This window comes from Amphiura filiformis, chromosome 3 (assembly GCF_039555335.1).
Source record: "Amphiura filiformis chromosome 3, Afil_fr2py, whole genome shotgun sequence".
Taxonomy (NCBI): Eukaryota; Metazoa; Echinodermata; class Ophiuroidea; order Amphilepidida; family Amphiuridae; genus Amphiura; species Amphiura filiformis.
This window is the reverse complement of record NC_092630.1, coordinates 70,013,556-70,037,748: the sequence shown is the minus strand read 5'-3', so window position 1 is coordinate 70,037,748 and position 24,193 is coordinate 70,013,556. Positions and strand designations below refer to the sequence as shown.

At 40.7% G+C, this 24,193-nt stretch overlaps 1 protein-coding gene across 1 annotated transcript in view; it reads left to right on the top strand.

The window, feature by feature from the left end:
* LOC140149044 (voltage-dependent calcium channel subunit alpha-2/delta-3-like) overlaps window positions 1–21,942 on the top strand; it is a 354,589-nt gene extending 332,647 nt beyond the window's left edge. Inside the window, 7 exon segments of the mRNA XM_072171195.1 lie at window positions 1,053–1,128; window positions 1,479–1,531; window positions 2,027–2,100; window positions 6,599–6,634; window positions 18,680–18,794; window positions 19,673–19,892; window positions 20,732–21,942. Of these exon segments, the coding sequence (XP_072027296.1) occupies window positions 1,053–1,128; window positions 1,479–1,531; window positions 2,027–2,100; window positions 6,599–6,634; window positions 18,680–18,794; window positions 19,673–19,892; window positions 20,732–20,848 (691 nt within the window). The 3' untranslated portion in view covers window positions 20,849–21,942.
* The last annotated feature ends 2,251 nt before the right edge of the window (window positions 21,943–24,193 follow it).

Below are 24,193 nucleotides of genomic sequence, written 5' to 3'. Positions count from 1 at the left end.
AGTGATCATGTGATGAGTGACCTTCGCCGGCTTTAATAATAGCCGGGCGTTAATAGCTTCGTTCGAGCTTCGTTAATTTTCATTAATGTGTACAGTGCAATGTCTTCGTTCGGTCTTCGTTCAGAGTAATGTGTACGCATGCTTAATTAGTTAATCAAGATTAACTTATCTTCGTCGAATGAAGAAATTTTCAAATGTGAACATGGTCAATGAGAGTGTATTGCATAAGCACAATACACGTATACAGTGAGATTTACATATTGGCAATTTGTGTACACCAGGTGGGTAAAATGCATCTAATACATAATAATGCAAACCAGTAATCAAATTCTTGTAGTGTTTTCTTTTGCAACAATTAGGAAGTTTAAAAACTTATTTATGTCAATGTTAAAAATGACATGATAAATTTGTTCAACAAATGAAAGTCATATATTCAAGGAGGTAGAGACAAACCCATCATTAGGGAATCACTAGGTGGCCCAAAGGTTCTGTGTAAAAGGTGGCTCCTAAATAAGTCTTCACTGATTTGGGGAAAAAATGGTTGCACCACTGAAAAAGCTGTAAATATCCAACCAATATAATCCAGATATATCATAGAATGATAGAAACATATGGCTAAGAGAAAGCCGGATGAATTTTTGAAATCCCAACAGCTTCTGTCACTTCTTGTCAATATAGATACTAAAAGTTGAGAAAACTTTTTCATTGATACACATGCAATAATTTGATTGGCTCATATAAGCTTATTCCAATGACATTAGGTTTCAATACCTGAAGAGAATTGATAAAAGATTGAATTCCCTCCTGAGGTTGGTATCTGTCAATACGTTGACCAGATCACCAGACTATCATTATAGCTAGAGGCAGTATGTAACACAAATGGGTCAATTACCTTGTGTGGTATCTCAATACCACACCTAAGGCAATTTGTGGTTAAATGTTGATCCCTCACAACAAGAGTTATTACTGGTGATTTGGTTGAAAAAGGACCTGAGACATGATCAATTCTTTTCAGGCAGTTAAACCTAATGATGCAATGATTTATATTACAGGAAAGAACTGGTAGACTACCAGGCTATGTGCAATAAACCTGAAAATACAGAGGGAGCTGCATCTCATCTATTAAGTGTAAGTATACTTGCATCTCTGGATCACCCTTATTTAGCCAGAGTTTCCCAGCAGTGTTTCCCCTTTCCTCCTCCCCTTATTAACCAGTTTTTAACCAGGATTTTCCTTTACTGTAAGCACCTAATTCCGCGATCAATCTGTGTAGCATCGCATGATGTAGGTGTGATGTTACCTGATCAGTTGGCCATTGCAATAGGTTATTGCAAAATGGTGTAAATATTTAGTACTTAAAATAGGTTACAGTTACAAACTGCTTGTTAATACCCAGATTGGCTGTGCAAAAATCCACCCAATCCATGTTGTATTGTTTATAACATTGACCTGCTTCGTTCTTTTATCTTTTTTTTCAGCCTTTCCTTAGTTTTACAGGCTTACTATCTTGGTGGGCTGAGCAATTCATTTTGTAAGTATATAGGTTAGAAATAATTAGAGATTTACATAGTTGTAATGTTACTACTTATAAAAACATTGAAGTAACCAAAATGGTTACGATGTCTTCATGATGTAAGCAGTCAACATTTGATAAGGGTTTTATCAGATAATGCTACAGGGTACCCACAGAGTCATATTGGGTCACATCTATTCTGTTGTATATGTTTTACTAGACATGGTCATTTTGCCTAAATGACAAAATGTGTGCCTAGTTTAGGACATAATAAAAATTCCCTTTAAAAGGGAAAGCCAGGGTCGATTGAGAAAGAATCTTATTATGACCTGGTTACACCATTGGCATGCACTTAAGGTATTTTAATGATGTGATTCAATTAGCCAATGAGCCCCTCACATCTTTTATCAGTGCAGTACAAATTCTACACCTATTCATCAGCAAAAAAGTGCAAGGAACACATGAGAAAGGGTGTAATTATTAACATATTCCTGGTTTTGCTCCTTATTGCAGGTTTCTTCTTCATTTAAATTTCTACCATGACTGGGATGAATCCTATGTAGAAGCTCAACCTAACACACAAAAGTGTAAGTTGGTGATTGATTTGTGTCGGTTGAACAACAATAAAGTACTAATCAAGTATATTCTTAAAATTCAATTACATTTGGGAATTGGTTTCAAATAGACAAAATCATGTTTCATTTGTTTGCAGGGAACACGGTTTTACAGAGATCAGAAAAATGGGCAGTTCTAGGCTGTTGTTAATATTTGTTTTGCTTAATGACATGTTCATTACCAATTAGCAAGTCCATTACTGTCCACTCAGCCAATAGTCATTTGCATTTGTCAAGGGTAGCTGCGATGTATTGGTGGCGAGTTGTTTTTATCACTTGATTGTCTAAATTCACTCAAGTCAGACCAAAGAAAATTGTTGTCCTAGGGGTATAGGGTTCACCATTTTACTATTTGAATAGCAGTACATTTTGTTTATTATAATCAATTACCATAATTATGAAAAATCTTTATGGTCTTTATGGAGTGAAATATTATATTAAATGATTAGATATTGGTGCATGAATAGATGATCATATTTGAAGGGAGACAGGTACAGCTATTATATATATATTTGTTTTCCAGTGCTTTTATTATTTCTATCTATGTTTAAAGGTAATTGAATGCTACAACAGAGGACAATTTGAATAGCCTACAATACATTAAGACTTCCCCTTCCTGCACCAGTGCTCAAACCTGCCATTTCGCACGTGCACGTATAGTTGTACCCTACATTGATATGTCGGGAAGGATTAGTCATCAAATATAGCCTGATAAAATTAGATTTATAGAGATATATGTGTCCCAACTACTTTTGTCTACCATTATAAGTGGAGCTAGTCTGAGGCACATGTCATGGATGCCGACTGTTAGCATTGGTGGCTAATAGATTGCGGTGCACACAGGCTACATGGCATGTGAAAAGACTAGTACTTAGTGGCAGCACCAGATTTATTTTGGGGTGGGGGTGGGGAAAGTTAACAAATGTGTCTAAAATGTTGCTGGGTAATGCCCCCAGGCCACACTGACATATTGTTTAGCCTTCCATTTCTTTTGTCAAACCATCTTTTAAAATGCTACTAGTGCCAGACGCTTGCGCCAATATCGACCAAACTTGGCCACAAGAAGCACTGACTCAAGCTCCTAAGTTATACACAGTTAGGGGTGAAAGGTCATGTAGGGGTTATTAGAGTTCATTATGTGAAAATCTTTAAAATGCTATTAGAGCCAGGCACTTGACCCCATAAGAACCGTTGACCCAAGCTGAATATAAGTTATACACAGATAGGGGTCAAAGGTCATATAGGGGTTATTAAGGGTAATTTTGTGAAAATCTTAAAAATGATACTCCTCCTTTAAATTACATGATATGACTACCAAACTTGTTCAGAAAAACCACTGGCCCAAATTGTACTACAGCTTGAGGGCCAACCAGAGGTCAAAGGTCAAATGGGGTCACATGTTAAAATTTACCCGATTTGGCTTAAACTTCGTTCAAAGCATCCTTGATATAAGGGGAACATGAAGAGGTCACCTGAGGTCAGGTCACCTGAGGTCAGGTCAAATGAGGTCAAATGTTAAATTGGGCCTGATTGGGCTTAAACTTGGTGCAAATCATCTTTGATATACTGGAGCATGAAAAAGGCAACCTGAGGTTACCCAAGGTCAAAGGTTAAATGAGATCACATGGTAAAATTGACCCAATTGGGCTTAAACTTGATATGAAGGAAACATGAAAGTCAACCTGAGATCACCCGAGGTCAAAGGTCATATGAAATCAATGTTAAAATTTCCCCGACTGGGCTTAAACTTGGTGCAAATTATCCTTGATATGAGGGAGCATGAAAAATGGTCAAATGTCACTGAGGTCAATCAGAAGCCGCTGCCTGATATTTGTCGTAGCTCTAGTTTACCCTTTATTTCTTAAGTATATGCCCAGAGTATTTAGTATGCAATCTCATAGTACTGCAAGTAAATAACATGATGATTTTTGTTTAAAATTAAAATAATTATTAATTATAATGGTGTTATTTACCAGGATTATTTATAATAGTTTTTCTCAAAACTTTGCTCTTTTGTTCAAATACATAAAATTCATGTACCGTATTTGTTCCATTAACCGCCCATGCCCCTATGATTTTTAGCTTTAATTGCATGTTTGCACACATGACATCATACAAGCCTATTCTATGCTTTTTCATTGGCTATACATAATAAATTACACTTCAACAACACCAAATTGACTGAGTAAATAATGGCAAATTAAGAAAGAAGCTAAGAAACTCACTGTGGTAAATTTTGATTTCTCGGGACTAAATGATACATTTTTAGACAGATTGATAAAATTTGTGGTGTGCGTTTATTTTGATGGTACTTTGATGGAGTGATCCTTGAGAGATAGGTTGGATTCAAAACAATTGAGGTCAAGTTCAAGGGTCAGATGGGGTCATTTGTTGACCATTCTTTGGATGCAACCAAGACACATGATGCTGCCAGGGTACTACACAAACACACCCCAACCCTTCCTGGTTCATTGTACCTCATACATACATCCATTTTACTTGATCTGTGGAACAATATTTTTGGAACAGTTCACTGGCAGAATGCAAGAATAACAGAAATGTTTATATTTGCATTTATGTATTAACATCTTCTATTCTCATGATGAGCGTGTCTGTAATCAAACTGTTCTGATCAGTTCCTTGTATGCTTTGATGTTTTTAGTATGAAAAATGAGCTATAATACGTCACAGGGTACATCACAGGATATACTTGTTTGGTAAAGTGAAATAATTGGCATTATTTATTTTATCATTTAGGTAATATCTAATATTTGGAATTTATGATATCATGAAGTACCTGCCAGCATTGCAAAATAGATTTTTAGTGTCTAGAATTATAATTGTTCCTTGATGAATTTACATGTAATGGGCTTTAAAGTTGAGTGCATTGGTTGTAATGATATGCTTCATGATCAGACCCTGTCCACACATAGTGAGTTGCTCCACTCCAATTGTTTAGTGGTTCACTCCTTTAGGATGGATTTATATCAAGTTTAGCCTCTTACTGCTGATGCTGTGAGGGGACTGGCATGTATGTGCGGGATGTGTGTGTGTGGAGGGGGGGGTGTTTGAAATGATCTTATAATGATGAAACATTCAAGTCATATTGTTTTAGATAACTACCGTATTCATTCCAATTTACAAAGATAACTACTTCTACTGAATAGGATCTTAATGTGTAATGTAACTTAGTTGATTATTTCATTGATTTTGCCCGGTGGGTTCAGTCTTCACTGACAATGTGTACGCATGATGGTTCCAATTAGGGGTACTTTTCAAGAAATGTCCGCGGAATTTTCGAGGACAAAATTGTTCGCGATTGTCCAAATTAGGGTGTTTTGGAGCATAATTGTCCTTGAAATGAAAAATAGGGTGTATTTCTAGGACTTTCGTCCGTGTTTTACTGCTACAGTTTTCGTTATTGTCCTCATTTCCCCGTGAAATAGGGGGAAAATTCAAAAGCATCCTTGAAATGGTAAAAATAGGGGTATTTATTTCGGGAAAATGTCCTTGATTCCTGGTGATAAGGGGGCGAAATGAAAATGCATCCTCAAAATGATAAAAATAGGGGAGGTATTTGGGGGCAAATTTTCCTTGATTTTGCGCTAAATAGGGGTAAAATTGCTGCAAATGTCCTTGATTCCCCGTGAAATAGGGGTCATTTTCAAATCCTGGAACGGTCATACGTCCTACCTTTAAATACAAACTGAACCCACCGGGTGATTTTGTCTAAACTAGTATTTAAAGATAAGGCGTTTGAGAGTCAATATTAGACCTCAAGAGGCAGTGCAATGATTATGTGCCATGGGGGAAGGTGTAATTGTGGTGTGGGCAAGCAATTTTTGGCGAACACATTTTGTCTCTATTGGTTCACCTCAAGTTTGGTAGCAATGTCAATGCTCTTTTTGCGGTTGCGCCGCCCCTGTACGCATGCGTGTACACTCAGGGCGTTTAACTTTACGCGTGCAAATCAATACTGCGGTGAGCGAAATACGCACCTATGTCACTACCGAACTTGAGATGAACCAAATTATATGTAATAAATTTCATTATGAGATGGCTTAGAAAAATGATTTGAAAATGTTCAAATATGCAACATTATCTGTTGCAATTTAATTGGTCAGCTATGCTATGTTAACCATGTACGGTTTGAATGAAATATATCATCAGCAAAATGCAGCATAAATGCAAAGAGAAAGGGGTTGGCATGTAGAGAGATGAAACAAAATGTTACTTCCCTTGGGGCACATCATTATTGCAAAGAACATGCATAGTATGTATTTCTTTGGTAAGAGGCTTTTCCAATCCTGAATAACCTTTGACCTCTGTACCTTACCTTTGAACCTTAACCTTTCATCTCACCAATTGCAGGATATTCTATATTAAGTAAAATTGTAGACAAATTGTTGTAATTATGTAATAATAGAACTGATGTAGTGATCTGTGTTACATGTTTGTCTTCGTTTCCTAGGCGAAGAGGCAGCTAACGGTGGCCACTCAGGCGGAGGTGTGCTTTCTTCCATTTCTGTCCGATTTACCCCTACTACATTTTAAGGGGCGGGCAATCTTCTATAAAATCTCTTGTCCTTTCTTGTTTGCATGTTATTTCACATTGTGGGTGGCAATTTTCTCATCTCAGTAGTAAACATGTGTGCAATATGTGATATACGATGAAATATTTGTAAGATATTAAAGGACGCAACACACCAGATGCAATAGCTGCCAAATTGGGAAGAGTTTTAGTTTTAGCAGATAGCCGCACATTTGACCGTACTGGAGATGAGAAGATTGTGACCTTTGTCTTGTCATTCACACACCTCTTTTATCATGTTCTTCTTCATTGCCACATGAGCTAATTCATAATTTGGTAGGGTGCTGCTGTGCTCAGGATGAGTGGGACCTATTATCAGCTAGCATATTGAAATGAAAGAAAAAAATGATAAATAATCAACATTATTGAAAATACTGGTTTCCATGGTGATATTTGATACAGTCCTTAAAAATCCTTTTCTAATTCTGGGCAGTGAGACACACATAATCTATAATGCAAAATTTTCAGTTGAAATCTTGTTATTTTACTTGCCTTAGATTTTAGACTTGTGTCTTCATATTGCTAACATGACAGTAATATTGTTTCTATTGGTCTACTCCGACTTATTTAAATTAAGAATTCAAGCTTTCATTGCATTCAGGTTCTCATGTTTGAGAGTCATATATCACAATTTTATGACCCAATTTTCATAATTTTTTATTTGATATAGTGTTTTGTATAGTCTTTATTCATATCCCCTTATCTTGTCTTGAATCTTTCTTGTTGCTAATGAAATTTCTAGTCTTGTCTGTCATCTTTTCAACTACCTTTTATCTTATCATAAGCTGAATTTATAATTGATCGCCAAGTGTAAAACGACTGATTTTTCACCAATCGGTTTCTAATTGCCTCATTGTTCAAAGATCAATCTTTATTTTCTAAGCAAGTGTGTATAAATTCAGCTTTCCTCCCAAATGTCTCATCTAATTCCCCAGCTAAAGCTGACTATTTTCTTCAATCTTCTTGCAAATATTTCATCCTGTGGCTGCTTCCAATTTCCCTCTTTGTGTGATCCTCATTTATTCCACATACCTACCTATCTCTCCATACATTTAAGCTTTTATCATCAGCAAATATTTCCAAATTTTCAAATCTTAGTAATATTATTTTGTCATCTTAAATCTAATCATTTCATTACAGGTTAACCCCTGACCCTATCAAATTCCAACCTTTGTACTTAGGTAATATTTAGAGACTTATTTTTCATATAAAGTTAAGTCATCAAACCATAAGGTAGAAAGAAACCCAGTTTGTATATGTATGTTACAAGCCTCTAATAGTCGTCAGGTATGCCTGTATTTTGGACCTATAGAACCATGTACCGTATTGTTAATAATAAATGCCACTGCCTCAACAAAAGCCCTCTAATTATTTTAATGAAAAGTGACCAAAATGCAGAAATTACTATGCCATATCATGTGAGTCAGCTTAAAACCGGGCTTAAAACTGGCCATCACAGAACTTAAACTTCCATCCAGTTCATTACCAAATTAAAGAAGAATTCTTGAATAAAAATACACTAATTGAAGGATTTGAACTTGTAAATGAACTGGAAGTTATACTTCACAATTTTTAAGCTTTTTTATTGAAAATTTACATCTAGTATAAATGATGTTCCTTTTGAAATATCCCACACCTCCAAGGCCTTTATTATGAACAGTATGGTACTTTGAATTCTCAAGATATTGCACAGCATAATAAGGCTCAACTTCAGAGCACAGCAGGCCTTGTTTACAGTTTTAACATGCACCAATTTTATTGGCTATTTAATAAATACATTTTGTCTTTTTGTGAGATCAATTTTGCTTGGTAAAATTAACTCTAGTTTCACTTTTTTAATCATTTTTTTATTTCTGCCTGATTTGTAAATATATCATATCAAATTTCATGGTACTTAATATGATCACATATGTTAGTACATTTGATTGTGGGTTTTAATCAGTTGAGAGTTATATTTAGTTTCAAAGTTATTTTTATTTTTTAAGTTCTTGTCAGTTCTTCAAGTTGTGACTGATAGTTATAATTTATGTTATCTTATAGACACTATAATATCAGTGATTCGCTCAAATCAGAAAATCTAAAAAATCAAATTTGTGCATTTTTGTAGTGTTCAGGTGTGCAAATTAAACATACCCTGCAAGACCAAACACAGCCTTATATAGGGTAAAAAGTAAAAGAAGACATTTTAGAGAGGAGTCTGTCCATACATACACTTGTAGCTAGTTACTCACAATTGAATAGAGCGCCATATTTATCAACACTGCCATTTATTTCCTTTTTTTTGCCAATGTTTTTCATATGGAGGGATCCTAATGACAAGTTTTGGACGACTCAGTACACCGTCGATCTTACCGCTTCCGATGTTGATTAAGATACTTCTTGCATCGATCCCGAGATGCGGAAAAACCAATAGTCATTTTGTCCCACATAAATGAATAAATAACAAAAACCCCGATCCCCGAGTGGACTCACCCATCCGTGACGCCACACACGATAATCATCCTTATCCTCCTTGGTTTCTAGATGAGATAGACGTGTGGATTTTTTTCTTTACCAACGCTAAGTATCATTACTTAACCAAAGGATTTAGATATACAGTTTGTTTGTTACACCTGAGGTAAAAACCAACCAGTATAGTACGCTAGGGAGATAGTTTTGACGACATTTTTCGCTAGAAAAGTGACAAAAACGATCCAAAAACTTAGCTTGTATGAGTGTTTCCGTCAGACACGGAACACACGTTTTTCAAAATGGCCGCTTCTTAGGACGCCATTTTATTTTTTGTTCTCACGTAAAACAACTATAACAGACTAGTAAGTTACAATAGATGTTTGTACAGTACTGTGTATACATGTATGGTGAGTGATTATCGCTATGTTTATGGTGTGCTCTATCGTTATATCTTTCAGTACGCGTCTGATGACGAAGTTACTGCTAAGAGTTCGTGGGTTTCAAGGACCAGCCTGACAAATCTATACCAAAAGGTTTTCAGTTTTTCATCCCTTTGTACATATATTTTTATATCATACCACTACATCAGCGCCAGCCACTGTGCGTGTGGGTCTGTTTATTGGGCTTGAGCTTGTGTTCGGGGGTAGTGCTATACGCCCCCGATTACTACAATGTCTAGGCCTTGTCAATCATGCCCTTCCCTTGTGGCAGAGTGGGACCCAGATCCACTCTGCTACACCCACAGGGATTGCTCTAAATCAAATAAGTGTGCTTCCTTTTGCATAGGCTTATCGGACATCCACTTCGAGGATTTAGAAAGTAGCGCTCGCTTGGGTCTTCGACACAGACAGAAAACGAAGACTAAGAAACAGAAGCCTACAGGTAAGATTGATATGGTAGGTACTAGCGCGGCCGGCAAGGGCCACGCTAAGGTAACCTCTGGGGCTCCGGTCCCGGCAAGCAGGCGGACCCTCCGGGACTGCTAGCGAGCCCGAAGGCCTAGCAGCCAGCGAAAGCACTGACTTAACGCTCTAAGCTAGTAGCAGGCAGCAGGGCGGTACTTGCCCTAACAGGCGAGTACCAGTCTACCAGTGAGATCTCTAGCGAGCTTCTTGCAGGTGGACACCCGTCTATTGCTGGCGAACGAGCGGGTCTAGCACCCGCGGAAGTAGCCGGCGACGGACAGTATGCCAAGGGTACCCCGGCTTGCCTGGGTTGAATCTAGCATACAGCGTATGCGAACGGACCTCCGGCTTGCCTCGCCGGTTCTGTAGCACGCAGCGTGCCAGTGGAACCCGGCTTGCCTGGGTTGATCCACGGCACGCAGCACGCCTTTCGCTCCCGCAAGGGTCGAATGAAAACGTGCATGGGTTTAGCAGAGACGATACCGGGCTAACGCTTCGGGTGTAGTCTTAGCAGAACCAACTGGGGTTGTCACACGGCAGCGTTCCATGGCGGGACCGCCGAGTGATGCCCTGGGCCTTGGAATGGCTGCCGGCTGTCCTCCGGGACTGGCTAGCGGCTATACCGGGGTTGGGCTCGCAGTCTCTCACGGGACAGCGACCCAAGTGCAAACGGTGGCAGCTACCGAGACGAGCCACGGCTCGACTTCAGTGGTAGCCACTATGCACGCGCCCATAGCTGCCGTGAGTGGTCCGCCACACACAGCGACCTTGGGCGAGGCTCAAGAGGTTAGGGTAGGTAGTTTGAACAGCCTGGCTGATCAACAACCCACTTATGTCCTCGAGAGCCAGCGGAGCGTGGGTGATCCATTACAGTCAATGGGTCGATTACCCTCTTATGATCGATCACTATCTATTCAGCGGAGCATGGCTCCATTGATTGATACTACCTATTCAGGTAGCGAGGTGACTGATCGGGGGTATACACGCTCAGCTACCCGTGATACTAGGCAAGCTCCTTTTAGCCAAGGGACAGCCAGTATAGCGGGTACCCATACACACGGCTTGATCCTCTAGCGGGAACGCCAGAGGCATGGGTACAGTGGTACGCAGCCGGAGCCCTACCGGGCACCTACGCTACAACCACGCAGGTACCGCAGTACTCGCCCTGGTTACCACAGTCTCTGTGGCAACAGGGGGAGGCGGTACTGGTACTGCTGCTCCATGGGGTTTCCTGGTGGCGGATCCTTTCAGGGTCAGCTACCGACAGGGTATACCCCGTGGTATCCGCCGCAGGGTGGTTTCTTCCACGGTCAGCACCGTGGCAAGTGCCGCCAGCGATGGGCAAGCAGTACCACCAGCTGTTACCCAGGCTGGGCGGCGAGTGGCTAACCCTGATACAGCTCAGGGTAGGCCGCACGCTGCTATGGCTAGGGCGACAGCAGCGAGAGCGGCGGATCCCGGGTGCTATGGCTAGCATCTCGGGTCTGGGGAGTACTCCCTCTTCTGCTGGTGTTCAGTTGGCTAGCCACACGGTGGCGACACCTCCCTGTCCACCTTCAGATGCCTGTCGTCAGATCTCTTCCTCATCAGAGAGTGAGTCAGAGTCTGAAGGCGAGGGAAAGGAGTCGGAAGATGAAACCAGTAGCGACTCACAGTCTGATGAGGCTGTGCAGGTAGCTTCAGGTATCCTTCCCCCGCTGCCCCGTGAGGAACTCGCTAGCAATGGTCTGCCTGCGGACACCGCTGAGGTGATGAGCCGTGTGGCCCAAGGTTTGGGCCTGGCTTTCTCTCAGGAGGAGTCCGCTCAGGAGGACCAGGGCATCTTTTCAGTAGGATGCCCAGCTAGCGGCCCACACAAGGGTCGCCTGCACTTGCATTCCCCGCGCGGACCTCAAGGGTAGGTTTCAGAGGGCTGTCAGGCTCGCTGGAGCTTCGACGCCGCTGTGCTTGCACGCTCCCACCGCGTGTTTCGCAGGAGGACTACGTAAACCTACCTCAGGGTCCCTGACATGGATCCAGACGTTTGCGCCTGCCGCTAGCGGCCAAGGCGCACGGGTCGCTTCTCCCCCAGTGGGAGGAGGAGCTAAAGCTCATCGATAAGCGAGCACGCCGCTTATCAGAGTCTCTAGCGCCGCTACCACGCTTGCCGAGCACCTCGGTAGGAAGGTAGCGAACGACCACGGGCAACGCCGAACTCTTCCATGAGGTTAATCTGTTAGCGGTGCTAACAGCTAACCTCAACGAGAGTTCTATGGGCCTAGCCCATAGGATGTCATCTCGCCGCCGGAGAATGCCTGTCTGTCCCTCCAGTCAACTTACGGCTCCGACTTTGCTGAAGCAATGAAGAAGTCAGACTCGTGGGACAGGGGCTACTCTTTGGACAGGCCTTTTGCGCCACGGTAGAGGACCGGGCAAAGAAGGCCACCAATGAGAGCACTCTGAAGAAGTCAGAGGCTGCCCTGACCAAGGGAAGGGCAGTAAGGCTAAGAAGAAGCACAAGAAGAAGAAGTCTTCTAAGCGTTCTTCAGCGCCAGCTCCGCTTCAGCAGGACGCGCACCACAGACTACACCGAGCCCGAGGCTACTCCAGCACCTCCCAAGAAATCTGGGAAGCGCAAGAGTAGTGCTGGATCAGATGGCAAGCCCCTAAGAAGAGCCGTTCTTCTAAGGGTGGCAAACCAGATCGGTCCTGAGGGCACGGCGGTCGACAGTCCATGCCGGCAGGTTTGGACTTCCCACAGGATTCCCCTGTGGGCGGCCGCTATTGCATTACGCCCAGAGATGGCATGCCATCTCACCGGGCGCCTGGGTATTGTCAGTGGTCAGTGGGGGTTACAGGCTGGAATTTACCAGCCACCCCGTGGCGCCTGCACGATTCAGAGGTCCACGGTAGTGCCGCCAGACGGCCCCCAGCGCCGGGCACTACTGTCAGAGGTCACTCAGCTTCTCACGGCAAGCGATTGTCCCGGTCTACCACCCCTTTCACCAAGGGGTTTTGGAGCACGCTTTTTTTCTGGCTCCAAAGAAGACCGGCGATTGAGGTTCATTCTGAACCTCAAGCCGCTGAACGAGTTCATCAGGCCCAAGAGGTTCAGAATGGAGACTTCGCTCGCCGGTGCTAGCCTGCCCCATCAAGGGTATGTGGGCGGCATCGCTAGATCTCTCGGACGCATATCTGCATGTTCCGATCGCACCTCAAGATCAGAGGTTTCTACGCTTCAAGGTACAGGGTCAAACTTACCAGTTTCGATGCCTGCCATTCGCTTGTCCACCTCCCCAGAGTGTTTACACTCCTGGTCAGGGCGGTGGCAGCGCACCTGAAGCGCAGGGGAGTCAACATGTGTTGCTACCTGGACGATTGGTTCATTTACGGACGCACCCGCTAGAGACACAGTGTCTCGTGGAGTTAGTAGTCCGACGGTGCGGGACCTGGGATTTCTGATCAACGCCAAGAAATCCAATTTGGTCCCGACGAGACACCACTATTCTTAGGGGCCCAGATCAACCTCAAGGAGGGGATCGCGCTGCCCTCACCCGAGCGGGTTACGAACGTGGCGAGGTGTGCCCGACTCTTGGCCGAGTCAGAGGGGGCACCCGCTGTGGCATGGATGAAGGTTTTGGGCCTTATGGCCAGTATGGTAGACCTCGTACCGTACTGCCGCTTTCACATGAGGCCTATACAACTACACCTTCTAGCCTTTTACAGGCCCAGTCGTCACCCAATATCCTCGCGGTTCCGGCGTCGGAGATCGCGCGAGAGGAACTCTGGTGGTGGATCCATCAGCCCAATTTGACTCAAGGTGTCAGGTTTCCTGCACCAGCGGAAAAGCGCCACGTAGTGACGACCGACGCGCCAAAGCTGGGCTGGGGGGCCACATCCACGGGACTCAGTCTCGGGCCTATGGTCGGCCACGGAGACGGAGTTCCATATCAACCTTCTCGAACTTTGGGCAGTGGAGAGAACTCTCCAGCATTTCGAGAAGGTGATCGTGGGATCTCATATCGTTGTCCAAACAGACAACACAACCGTGGTGGCCTACCTCAACAGACAGGGGGCACCAGGTCACCACGGTTATGCCTGCACGCACTACGCCTGATAGGGTGGTGCAAGGCCAGGCAGATTACGCTGAGAGCGATGCACATAGCGGAGTCACCAACATCCTCGCGGACGATCTGTCACAAGGAAAGGTGTCGGGACCTACAGAATGGTCCCTTGCTCCGCAGGTCGCCCAGACGATCTTCGAGGTGATGTACCACCCCTCGATAGATTTGTTCGCATCTCATCGAAATCATCAGCTGCCGTGTACTGCTCAAGGGTCGCAGACCCACAGGCATTCGCCGTGGACGCTCTGTCCGTGGACTGGGGAGGAGTGACTGCTTACGCTTTCCCCCCGATCTCACTGCTCGCAAGGGTAGTGACCAAGATCGGGAGGGAGGATTGCAACGTCATTCTGATAGCACTGTTCTGGCCGAAACACCTGTGGTTTCGACCGATGGTGGATCTACTAGCGGCACAGCCGCGAGTACTCCCCGAGTTCCCAAATCTACTCCGGATGCCCGGAGGAGAGGTACCAAGTCTACCACTAGAGCACCTGCAGTTAGCTGCATGGCCCTTATCAGGAACGTGCGGCGGAGGGAGGCTTTTCATCAGAAGCTGCTTCTTCTCATCGCCGGGGTAGACGAGTCTACCTCCGCACGTATAGTCAGCGCTTGGCTCCCTACTACGCATGGTGCGATGAGAGAAATACATCTCCCACTAGAGCCCCTGTGCCTCTAGTGGCAGATTTTCTGACAGAAAAGTTCAGGTCAGGACTTCAACAGGCAACGATAGCCAACTACAAGTCAGCCATTCTCTCGATTCATCGGCGATTTGAAGACGGGTCGACTATCAATTCAGATGGGTCCCTAAGTCTTCTTCTCGACGGTATGTTCAACGAGCGCCGCCGAAAGGAAGGTGGTCCCTCCATGGGACCTCAACACAGTCTTGGAGTATATTAAGGGTCCCCCTTTTGAGCCCCTGTCAAAAGCGACCCTTAAATACGTCACTCTTAAGGCGGCCTTTCTTCTGGCGTTGGCTTCGGGACGGCGCTGCTCGGAGTTGCACGCAGTCTCAAAGTCAGCCTCCGTATTTACTAACAACGGAGCGACGCTGTTTCTTCGTCCGGATTTCCTTGCAAAAAATGAGCGGTACATTCCGACACTCGCCTCTTCCTACCCAGTATTGGGCAGGGTTCGTCAATAGCCGAAGACAGGTTGTGGTGCCCGGTGGGGGCGCTCCAGCACTACCTTGGCCGAACACAAACCTTAAGAGGGGCTCATGACCGCTTATTTATCACCCACGCAGAACCCGCACGGTCCAGCCGCTAAGCAGACTCTGGCACGGTGGCTGGTCCAGGTGTTGGTGGACTCGGGGCGGCAAAAGACGCCGCCCCAAGGCCCACTCAACCAGATCTATCTCATCATCGTGGGCCTACCATAGGGGGTCCCCATTGAAGAGATTTGTCAGGCTGTGTCCTGGAAGAACCGTCGTCCTTTTCCACGGTTTACTACAAAAACGTAAACCAACGACCAGGCGATAAGTTCACCAGGGCTGTTCTGGGGAGATAACATGGTGGTTGGGTATCAGGTGTTTTGCGGACAATCAGAATTTCAACATGGTAAGAACCAGTGTTTCTATTCTTAACCACTGCACTTTCAGTTCAGGGGTTTTTGTCTGTTCACGTAGTCTTTCTGTTTCCCGGCCATGAGGGGGGGAAATAGTTTGACCTCGCGATTACCATGCTACCCACTCCGATCCTTATCAGATGCTGGCCAATCTTGTACCTCCATCCGTCGGTTACTTGCTAGATCGATCTTTCAGATGTTGATGCAAGAAGTATCTTAATCAACATCGGAACGGTAAGATCGACCGTGTACTGAGTCTAGTCCCAAACAAAATGTTTGGTAGACTCATAACCGTGCGATCTTACCTTTCCGATGTTGATTATCTCGAGACCCGCCGCCCCTACAAGTTTGGCGAGTAGGGGCTGCCCAAGTCGGATAAGGGATGATTATCGTGTGACGTCACCGGATGGGTGAGTCCACTCGGGGATCGGGGTTTTGTTATTTATTCATTTATGTGGGACAAAATGACTATTGGTTTTTTCCGCATCTCGGGATCGATGCAAGAAGTATCTTAATCAACATCGGAAAGGTAAGATCGCACCGGTTATGAGTCTACCAAACATTTTTGTTTGGGACTATTATTCTTCACTTCTCAGCCAAAAAAAATTAACTCCTTTGCGGGAATCACTGATGGTAACCTTTAAATTAAGTTATTCTTTTTTCTTATGGACACCATAGAACATAATGTATTAGAGTTATTATATCGATGGCTTAGTGGTAGAAAGACATATCTCCATTATCAGCCATAAGAATGATTGTGTCTAGATAGCCCAGGGCTCAGCGGCACAAAGACATATGTCCACTTTAGTCGCTGTAGTCCTAATACATGGTTGTGGCATTGGACCCTCTGTTTACTAGTTTCAATCATTCATATGGTAGCTAATGGAGATATGTCTTACTGAGCCATTAACATTTAAAATGAGCTGAACGTCTTGGTTGTCGGGTACATTTCATCCAGTATATTCATTGAAACGTAGATAATGTTTCTGAAAAACAATGGTGAGCACAATTTTGTGAATTATTGTAGTAAGTTTGTAAAATTAATATTATTTGGGAATTTTTATTAGCATAATGTAGTAATGTTTTAAATCTGGGAAGATATTAACTAATACACCATATACTGTTCCTACACCCATCACCATATCACCGCTTGTGAAAAATATGAAAAAACATAAAGTTTACATAACAGCTGGTATAGATGTCATGAACATAGACATTCTTTGACTTAGATTTGCTTATTTTTGATGTTTGATAATTCTATTCCAAAAGAACAAGTTAAATGTTGTTGAAATTTTATTCATAGTTGAAATAAATTGAATAGGACTTGAATCACAGTAACCTGCTTCTTCTAGACAAAATGCACTATAATAACTGTATGTGCTGGTTCAAGAAGTAACAAAAGCTGTTTTCAGTTGCACTCAAAACAGGGTAGCTTCCCCTGCCAAAAAAAATCCCGAACAAATTATACACTGTTTGAAGAAGTAGACGCCCTCCCAACAAATTAGGCGGTATCTTTAGAACTATCCTGCCATAATCTTTTGGGTCAATCCTACATATCCTGATTTTAAACATCTTACTGAAGGATGTGGTTTCATCAAATGAATAATTTGGTATACTTAGATATCTATTTATAATCACACCAATGACATCACTGTAGATCAACAAAAACTTCATGAGAATAAGATGGAACAGTTTATTTGCATGTGTATCACAACTATATGGATGCTCAGACAAGTTATCTTCATTCAGTTGGATATAGTGTTAGCTTCAGACAGACATACTTCTTTTATTTGATGGTCTCTCTTTCTCCAGCACATACTGTCTAGGTTTTTTGATTTGATTTTTTATTTTTAAGTTGGCTCCGTAGAGTACAAGTTTGTTTTTATTTAGATTAAAAGGTGAATTGATTCAAATTTCTTGAGTATGTTGAGTGAGTGGTTCACTTTGTAAGGCGTAGTTCACATCATTGTTTTGTTTACTATTGCATGGTGAGACAGGAGGGATGAATGAATGAATTTCCTTCTATAATGCATGAGTTCATGTTTTGATTGGTCAGTGAGCATTTATTTTGAACTCACTTTGTTCACCATCTAAATGGCTGACTGCAATGGTCATAACTGAAAGCATGTTTTTGAATGTGGACTGTCAGCTAGTATTTTCTTGTCTAAATTTTCATTATAAGTTGTTTGGCATGCCCAGCCTTGATAAAGAAAATGATATCAATTTCAAAAACCCATTATTATTATCAGTTTTATATAATTTTTTAATTATTTGAATTATTCCAAAGATGTTCTTGATATTAAATTGTTGACTACATAAATGTATTATACATAGCGCAAGTGGTTAGAATTGTTTTATTTTTTAATCGCACATTTGGTTCTACCAAAACATTCATTTACATATTATTCAAAGTCTTGTGAGTAAAAATAATGAAATAAACCAAAGCACTGGAAATTTAAAACATTTTTTGAAAAGACAGCATAATGGATGGGCCTAGATCACTGTTCAAATCATATCTATAAATTGTTCTGTATATTCATGACAATAGTTTGATCAAACATGGTATACAATTTTTACAGACATACTAAAAGTGTGACCAAAATGTTAACATTTGTAATTAAAATTCACATTGGATCTTTTTGTGGTTGTTGTTGTTCAAAAATTACTTCTAATATCCACTTGTAAGGGGATAAAGTCCACTTTCCACATGCTAGACAATTATTGAAGTGCACCTTTCACAGAATAAATCCTGGTTAGGAGCCTATTCTTATTCAACATAATTTGCATGGTAATAACTTACAAAGGAATCTTATCATAATTATGTTTTAGCCACATTATTAAATTTGGTGGTGCATCTCATGTTTGAGCTAATAAAAATTTACAAAATTAGTCAATTATGCTAGTAATATGAATGTCATTTATTTCTTTGTTTATTTCTATAGGTGAAGTAGGCCAATATGAGTCATGTGATGAGGTACAAACATTCTTCCTGGCTAATTTCAGTAATTTACCTTTACATAGTTCAGCCTCAGACTTTTGTACGGATGACTGTACCAAGTAAGTACATTGTTTAGTCAAGCTTGTAGATGCAAACTTAAAACTCATCTACCACACATCCCCATACCCACCATCCACTAAGAGGCACCCCCTCAGGCATAATTTGAAATCAGTAAGGGGACCCATCCTTTTTCAAGAAATTGGGACATATACCTAAGATTCAACCAAATTGAACATGAATTGCCAGAGTTTTTCGTTAAAGTATCGCACAATTTAGCTATTGTCTTAAGTAATGAAAAGGTATTGGTAAAAAATGACCCATCCATATACCAAAATTAGCCTAGGGGTCATTGATATCAATAGGCTGAAAATGAAACCCATGTTTGCGGCACATCCCTGTATGGCCATTTGTACTTAGTATGTGGGTTTATTAGGGAAAGGGTTTTCACTCTTCCCATTCACCCCTCTCTGAGTCTCTGTCTTTATCTCTCTCTCTCTCTCCTTCCTTTTTCTCTCACTATTTATTGTATTAATTGTTAGGGGGTACTGGCCCATATAAATGACCAGTGCAAACATATTGGGGTTAAAGCACCTTTGTTGATTGATTGATTGATTGATTGATTTTTTTTTAAATTTATTTATTTATTATTTATTTATCTATCCATCTATCCATCTATCCATCCATCCATCCCTCCCTCCCTTCCTCCCTCCCTCCATCCCATCCCTCCATCCCTCCATCCATCCATCCATCCATCCATCCATCCATCCATCCATCCCTCCATCCCTCCCTCCCTCCATCCATCCATCCATCCATCCATCCCTCCATCCCTCCATTCATCCATGCATCCATCCATCCCAGGTTGGCATGTTTGAGATCCTAGCATTCACAACTGGACAATGAGATACCTAATAAATTGTGACTTTCATTTACCTTTCAGATCATTTAGCATCCAAAAAATCGAGTACAGTAATTTGATGCTAATAGTGCAAGACATGGCATGCGAATGTAATTTAATGGAAGAATGGGAAGATTTTGAAATGGAGAAGATAGAATTAGACCCACGAAAAGTGGAGTATAACGAGACAGCTTGGTGTGATAAACTAAAGAGACAAAGGCACAGAAGGAGGCCGGATACTTGTCATTTTCAACATGAAGATGTAAGATTTTAATTTTATTGAACAGAATATTTAAATGTTATCAAAGTGTACTTTGATATGACTTGATTCAATTAGGCTGAAGGAGACAATCTGTTTAAATTAAGTTGGCCCATCATGCGCAGATCCAGTAATAACACTACAGACATGGCAATATGTAATAAGTGGTTTACCTACAGGTGAATTAAAAACAAAAACAAAACTTAGATGGAAACCATTCAATTTGTTTACTCTTACAAAGACTCCAACTTTCTTATGGATTCCTTGTGAGAGTGATGTCAGTGAGTGCTTGGGAAGTGAGTAATTAAATTGTGTGTGTAGAACGAGTGGTAAATCTGTACATGTAACTCTGACAAAGTACTGATGTCACTCTCTTGAGGAAGCCAAATGGACTATTGTCACCTGGGGTCCATTTCACTTAATCTTTAACCCTTCATAACTCAATTAACCATTTGTTAAGTTATGTATTCCCAATACTAAATGTAACTTTATGAAGGGTAGTAAATCCCTATTACTTACAAAGGGTAGCCTACAGTTCGTAAATAAGTTTAGAGAAATGGAACTTACTACTTGTATTGCGAGATTTACGAAGCTTCATAAAGTTGAGTGAAATGGACCCCTGGTCTTGACAAAGGCTGAACTATATAAGGAGACATTACTGATTTCATTGTCTGTCTATATAGCATTTAAGATGTTTGATTGGCTCCGTTGTTTGATCCTAGCATTCAATCCTTTAGTTGGTGGTCGTTGCAATTATTTACTTTACGTCTCTTGGTCACTGTTTTTCCAATTAAATTATAATTGTATTGATATACGTTTTGTTTCTTTTTCTTTTCTTACAGGAGAATTCTACAGATTGCGGTAGAGGATCATTATTGAGACCATCGACATTCTTGATAACCATTGTATGTGCCCTCTGTAGACTACTAAATACACAATTGACTTCCTTGAGGTCATGACCCTTGACCCCTCATACCAAAATTTCTAAAGAGTAGACTAGATAAACGATGAGCGGGACTCAGTAGTTAGACCTCTACATTTACCTAAGATCTTTGATATCATTATTCATCTGACATGATAAGCTCTGACATGATCAGTAAAGCTAGATCAGTGGATTTGATGAGTTCCTTATAGGCAACACCTTAAGGATTAATGAAGGGAAAGACATTGACATGTATATTAAAAGATCCACCTGATATCTGCTGGTATCAATATAATATAAATATATGATTTATAGCGCCTTATAATAATTTACTTCAAGCTGAAAATAGTCACTTTTCTGGCTTGGAACTTAAAAAGTATCTGCAGAAGATCAGATTTCTTGCTGGTTTCATCAAATATTAATTCTTACTTCTTGAAAACTGAAGATCCCTCAGTTGTGGCTTCACTGTGATGGGCCACCCTGAATAGCGATGTTATCATGTGGTTGGATGTGGATATCACTGGTTTTAGCAAGTCTCTTTAAAACTCTTTGTATTTTCTGCATCATAATCAAATGTTCCTTTTTTGACTATTTTCCTTGTAAGTCATGCTGAATGCACATGCACTGGTTTTCAACAATACCCAACATGCAATGCAGTTGTAACCATGGCAACGAAGTTTTAAATTATTTATAAAGTGATCATTAAATCAATCATTTGCCAAATGATGTAAGTTGGAATACATTTTGTCATTAATTACACTGTTTGATTTCAGCTATTATCGGAACCTTTTATACTATAAAATCAACGAAAAAAAGCTTCTCTATCTTAAATACTCTCTAAGATACTTGTAATGTTCATGCAAACAAAACAAATTTGTCTGACAAAACAGTAAATTGTCTATTAGCCACTTGTTTTCCAATTTTATTAACTTTGAAAGGTGAAAAGAAATATACCAAATATACACAAATTATTGTAAAATAATATTATGTATGCACTGTTGTAAACATATTTAGCTTACATATCCTAAACTGAAAAGTTGCTGCATTTACACCAGCAGAAAGTAAGTCCAAACTAAATTACTTTTTTTTAACTTTAATTAAAAATGTGACTGTGTATGTTTCTAGGCCAGTACAACTCGTTAAGGCATATGTGATTTTTTCATATCAGTGCTGTCTGTTTGATTTTTACTAGGTCTATGTATATCTACCATATTGTTCCTAATAAGTGCCTGTCCCACCCAAAAAAATGTTTTAATATGCAAAGTGATAATTTGCATTCATGTCATTCTCTATTAATGATTTCAATATGGATACAATTGTATATCACCAAGGCAGTACTGTCGGCGACCGGTGCCCCTCCCACGTGCCATTGTTGCTTGAAACAGCTTTTATAAAGGTAAAAACGTACCCTATAAATTAGTCCCCAATAAATGCCTGCCCTTCATGAAATGGAACGGCCCATGGGCGCTTATTAGGAACAATATGGTATGTGTTATTTTGGTTACTATGGTAATTTGGTATTTTTCATTGCACCTTTCTTTGATGCAAAAAATGCAAGATTCACAACACCATACTTGCCACTTATGATTCTATCATTCTCAATTTATGGAAATAGAGATTTAAAAAAATGTAATAAAAAATATCTGAATGTGCATATTATTTTTTACTTTGAAAATATATGATATTTTGGTGTGGAGTGTGACAAAATGATTTAATCATTGTACATTAAACAATATGTTTCTAGTTGTGCCTTTAATTCAGGTCAAAAATGAAGAAAAATATTGAAAAAGTGGCCATTTTGATTTCTGTGTACACATTATGGCTAATATGTTTTATTTTTCTTGAATAAACTGCATTAATTATTATTATTAATTCCTTTTATATGATTAATAATATTTGTGATTGTGTGGCTTTCCATTGCCATTCATAACAATAGTAGAAACCAGTAGTTAGTGAATGAATCTTGCCATCTGTAGTAAAATAAGACTGTACATGTAAAGCATTTCATTGTTTGTGGTTCTGCACACTGCTAAATCTGGTTTTGGTATAATCTATGCAGAATACTAATTAAAAAGTCTTGTAAATTCATGGCTATAGTCCTTTTGACTTCCTCAAGAGAGTGATGTCAATTCTTCACTGAAGTTATCCACACATGTACAGCTGTAACTGCCTTTGATAGCACATGTAAACATGCCAGTTCTTTGAGTCAACGCATGTAATTTATGCACACACACTGAGGTCACTCTCCAGAGGAAGCTGAATAGACTATAGATGTATGCACTTCATGCTGACTGTACTACTATGAATAAGGTTTTACAAGGTGTCCCAGTAAATGCATGTCCTTACACAAGAAGTTGCTTTTACTAACCAAATGCATCTTAGCTGTGTGAGATTCAGCTTTTGTTCATGAGCCTAACCAGTCAGAACATTTTCCAGAATCGGATGCCCCATGAACTGCTAATCTCGACTAGCTGATTTAGGGAGGGGGATGAGTCTGATATCACAGGGATATACAGTCATTTCATTTTGACACTCTAAACGTAAGACCAAATTAGCAATTTGGCTCAAAATGGTTTTCTTTGTATAAATTAGAGTAACCTGGAATAAACTACACATGTGCTGTTTAATCTGTCTTGCATTTTCTATAGGGCTCCCATCATACACTGACAAATCTGTTTTATATTGTTCACTTTTCTCCTTGAATTGAACATTGGACATTTTTGGTGTGAGAAGCTGTAAGGTTTGATTTTCATTTAAGGATGTCAAAATTTAAATCTATTTTTTCTGGAAAAATGACTGTATATCACTATCAATTGGTTTTGCAAATTGTCTTGGAGATATGGGCTGGAACATGATGGTGTTTTGTCTGCAGTACCTAACCAATAGGATGTATTAAGTACAAGTAACCTTGCATGTACTTTTAATACATTCAATTACATCTTGTAAGGAACCGACACATGTTGGCCAGAATATTTGTTAACATGTCAATTTGATGGGATGCTTTTGGAGCTATTTTGTATCCTGTAAAAGTGGACATTTTTATCCTACATTAATTTTTGCAGTTTTTAAACTCTTCTTGAGCTTGTGTAAAAGTTAAAAAAATGCTGAACTGTTAATTTTGCATGTTAGTCTCTGCAGAAGATGTGATATTAGCGAATTGACAAAGTTTGCAATTTTTGCAGTACAAAAAATTAATCACATGAAAATTGTCTACTTTTACAGTAACAAGATTGCTTAGTAACACTTTGATTCATAATTTGATGGTTTGAAAAGTCATGATAAGAGGCTATACCAGTTAAAATCCATACACCCCCTATAAAAGATATGACATTAATCTCCCACACAGGGAGTATAAATTTCAAATGGCATCACCCATTCAGGT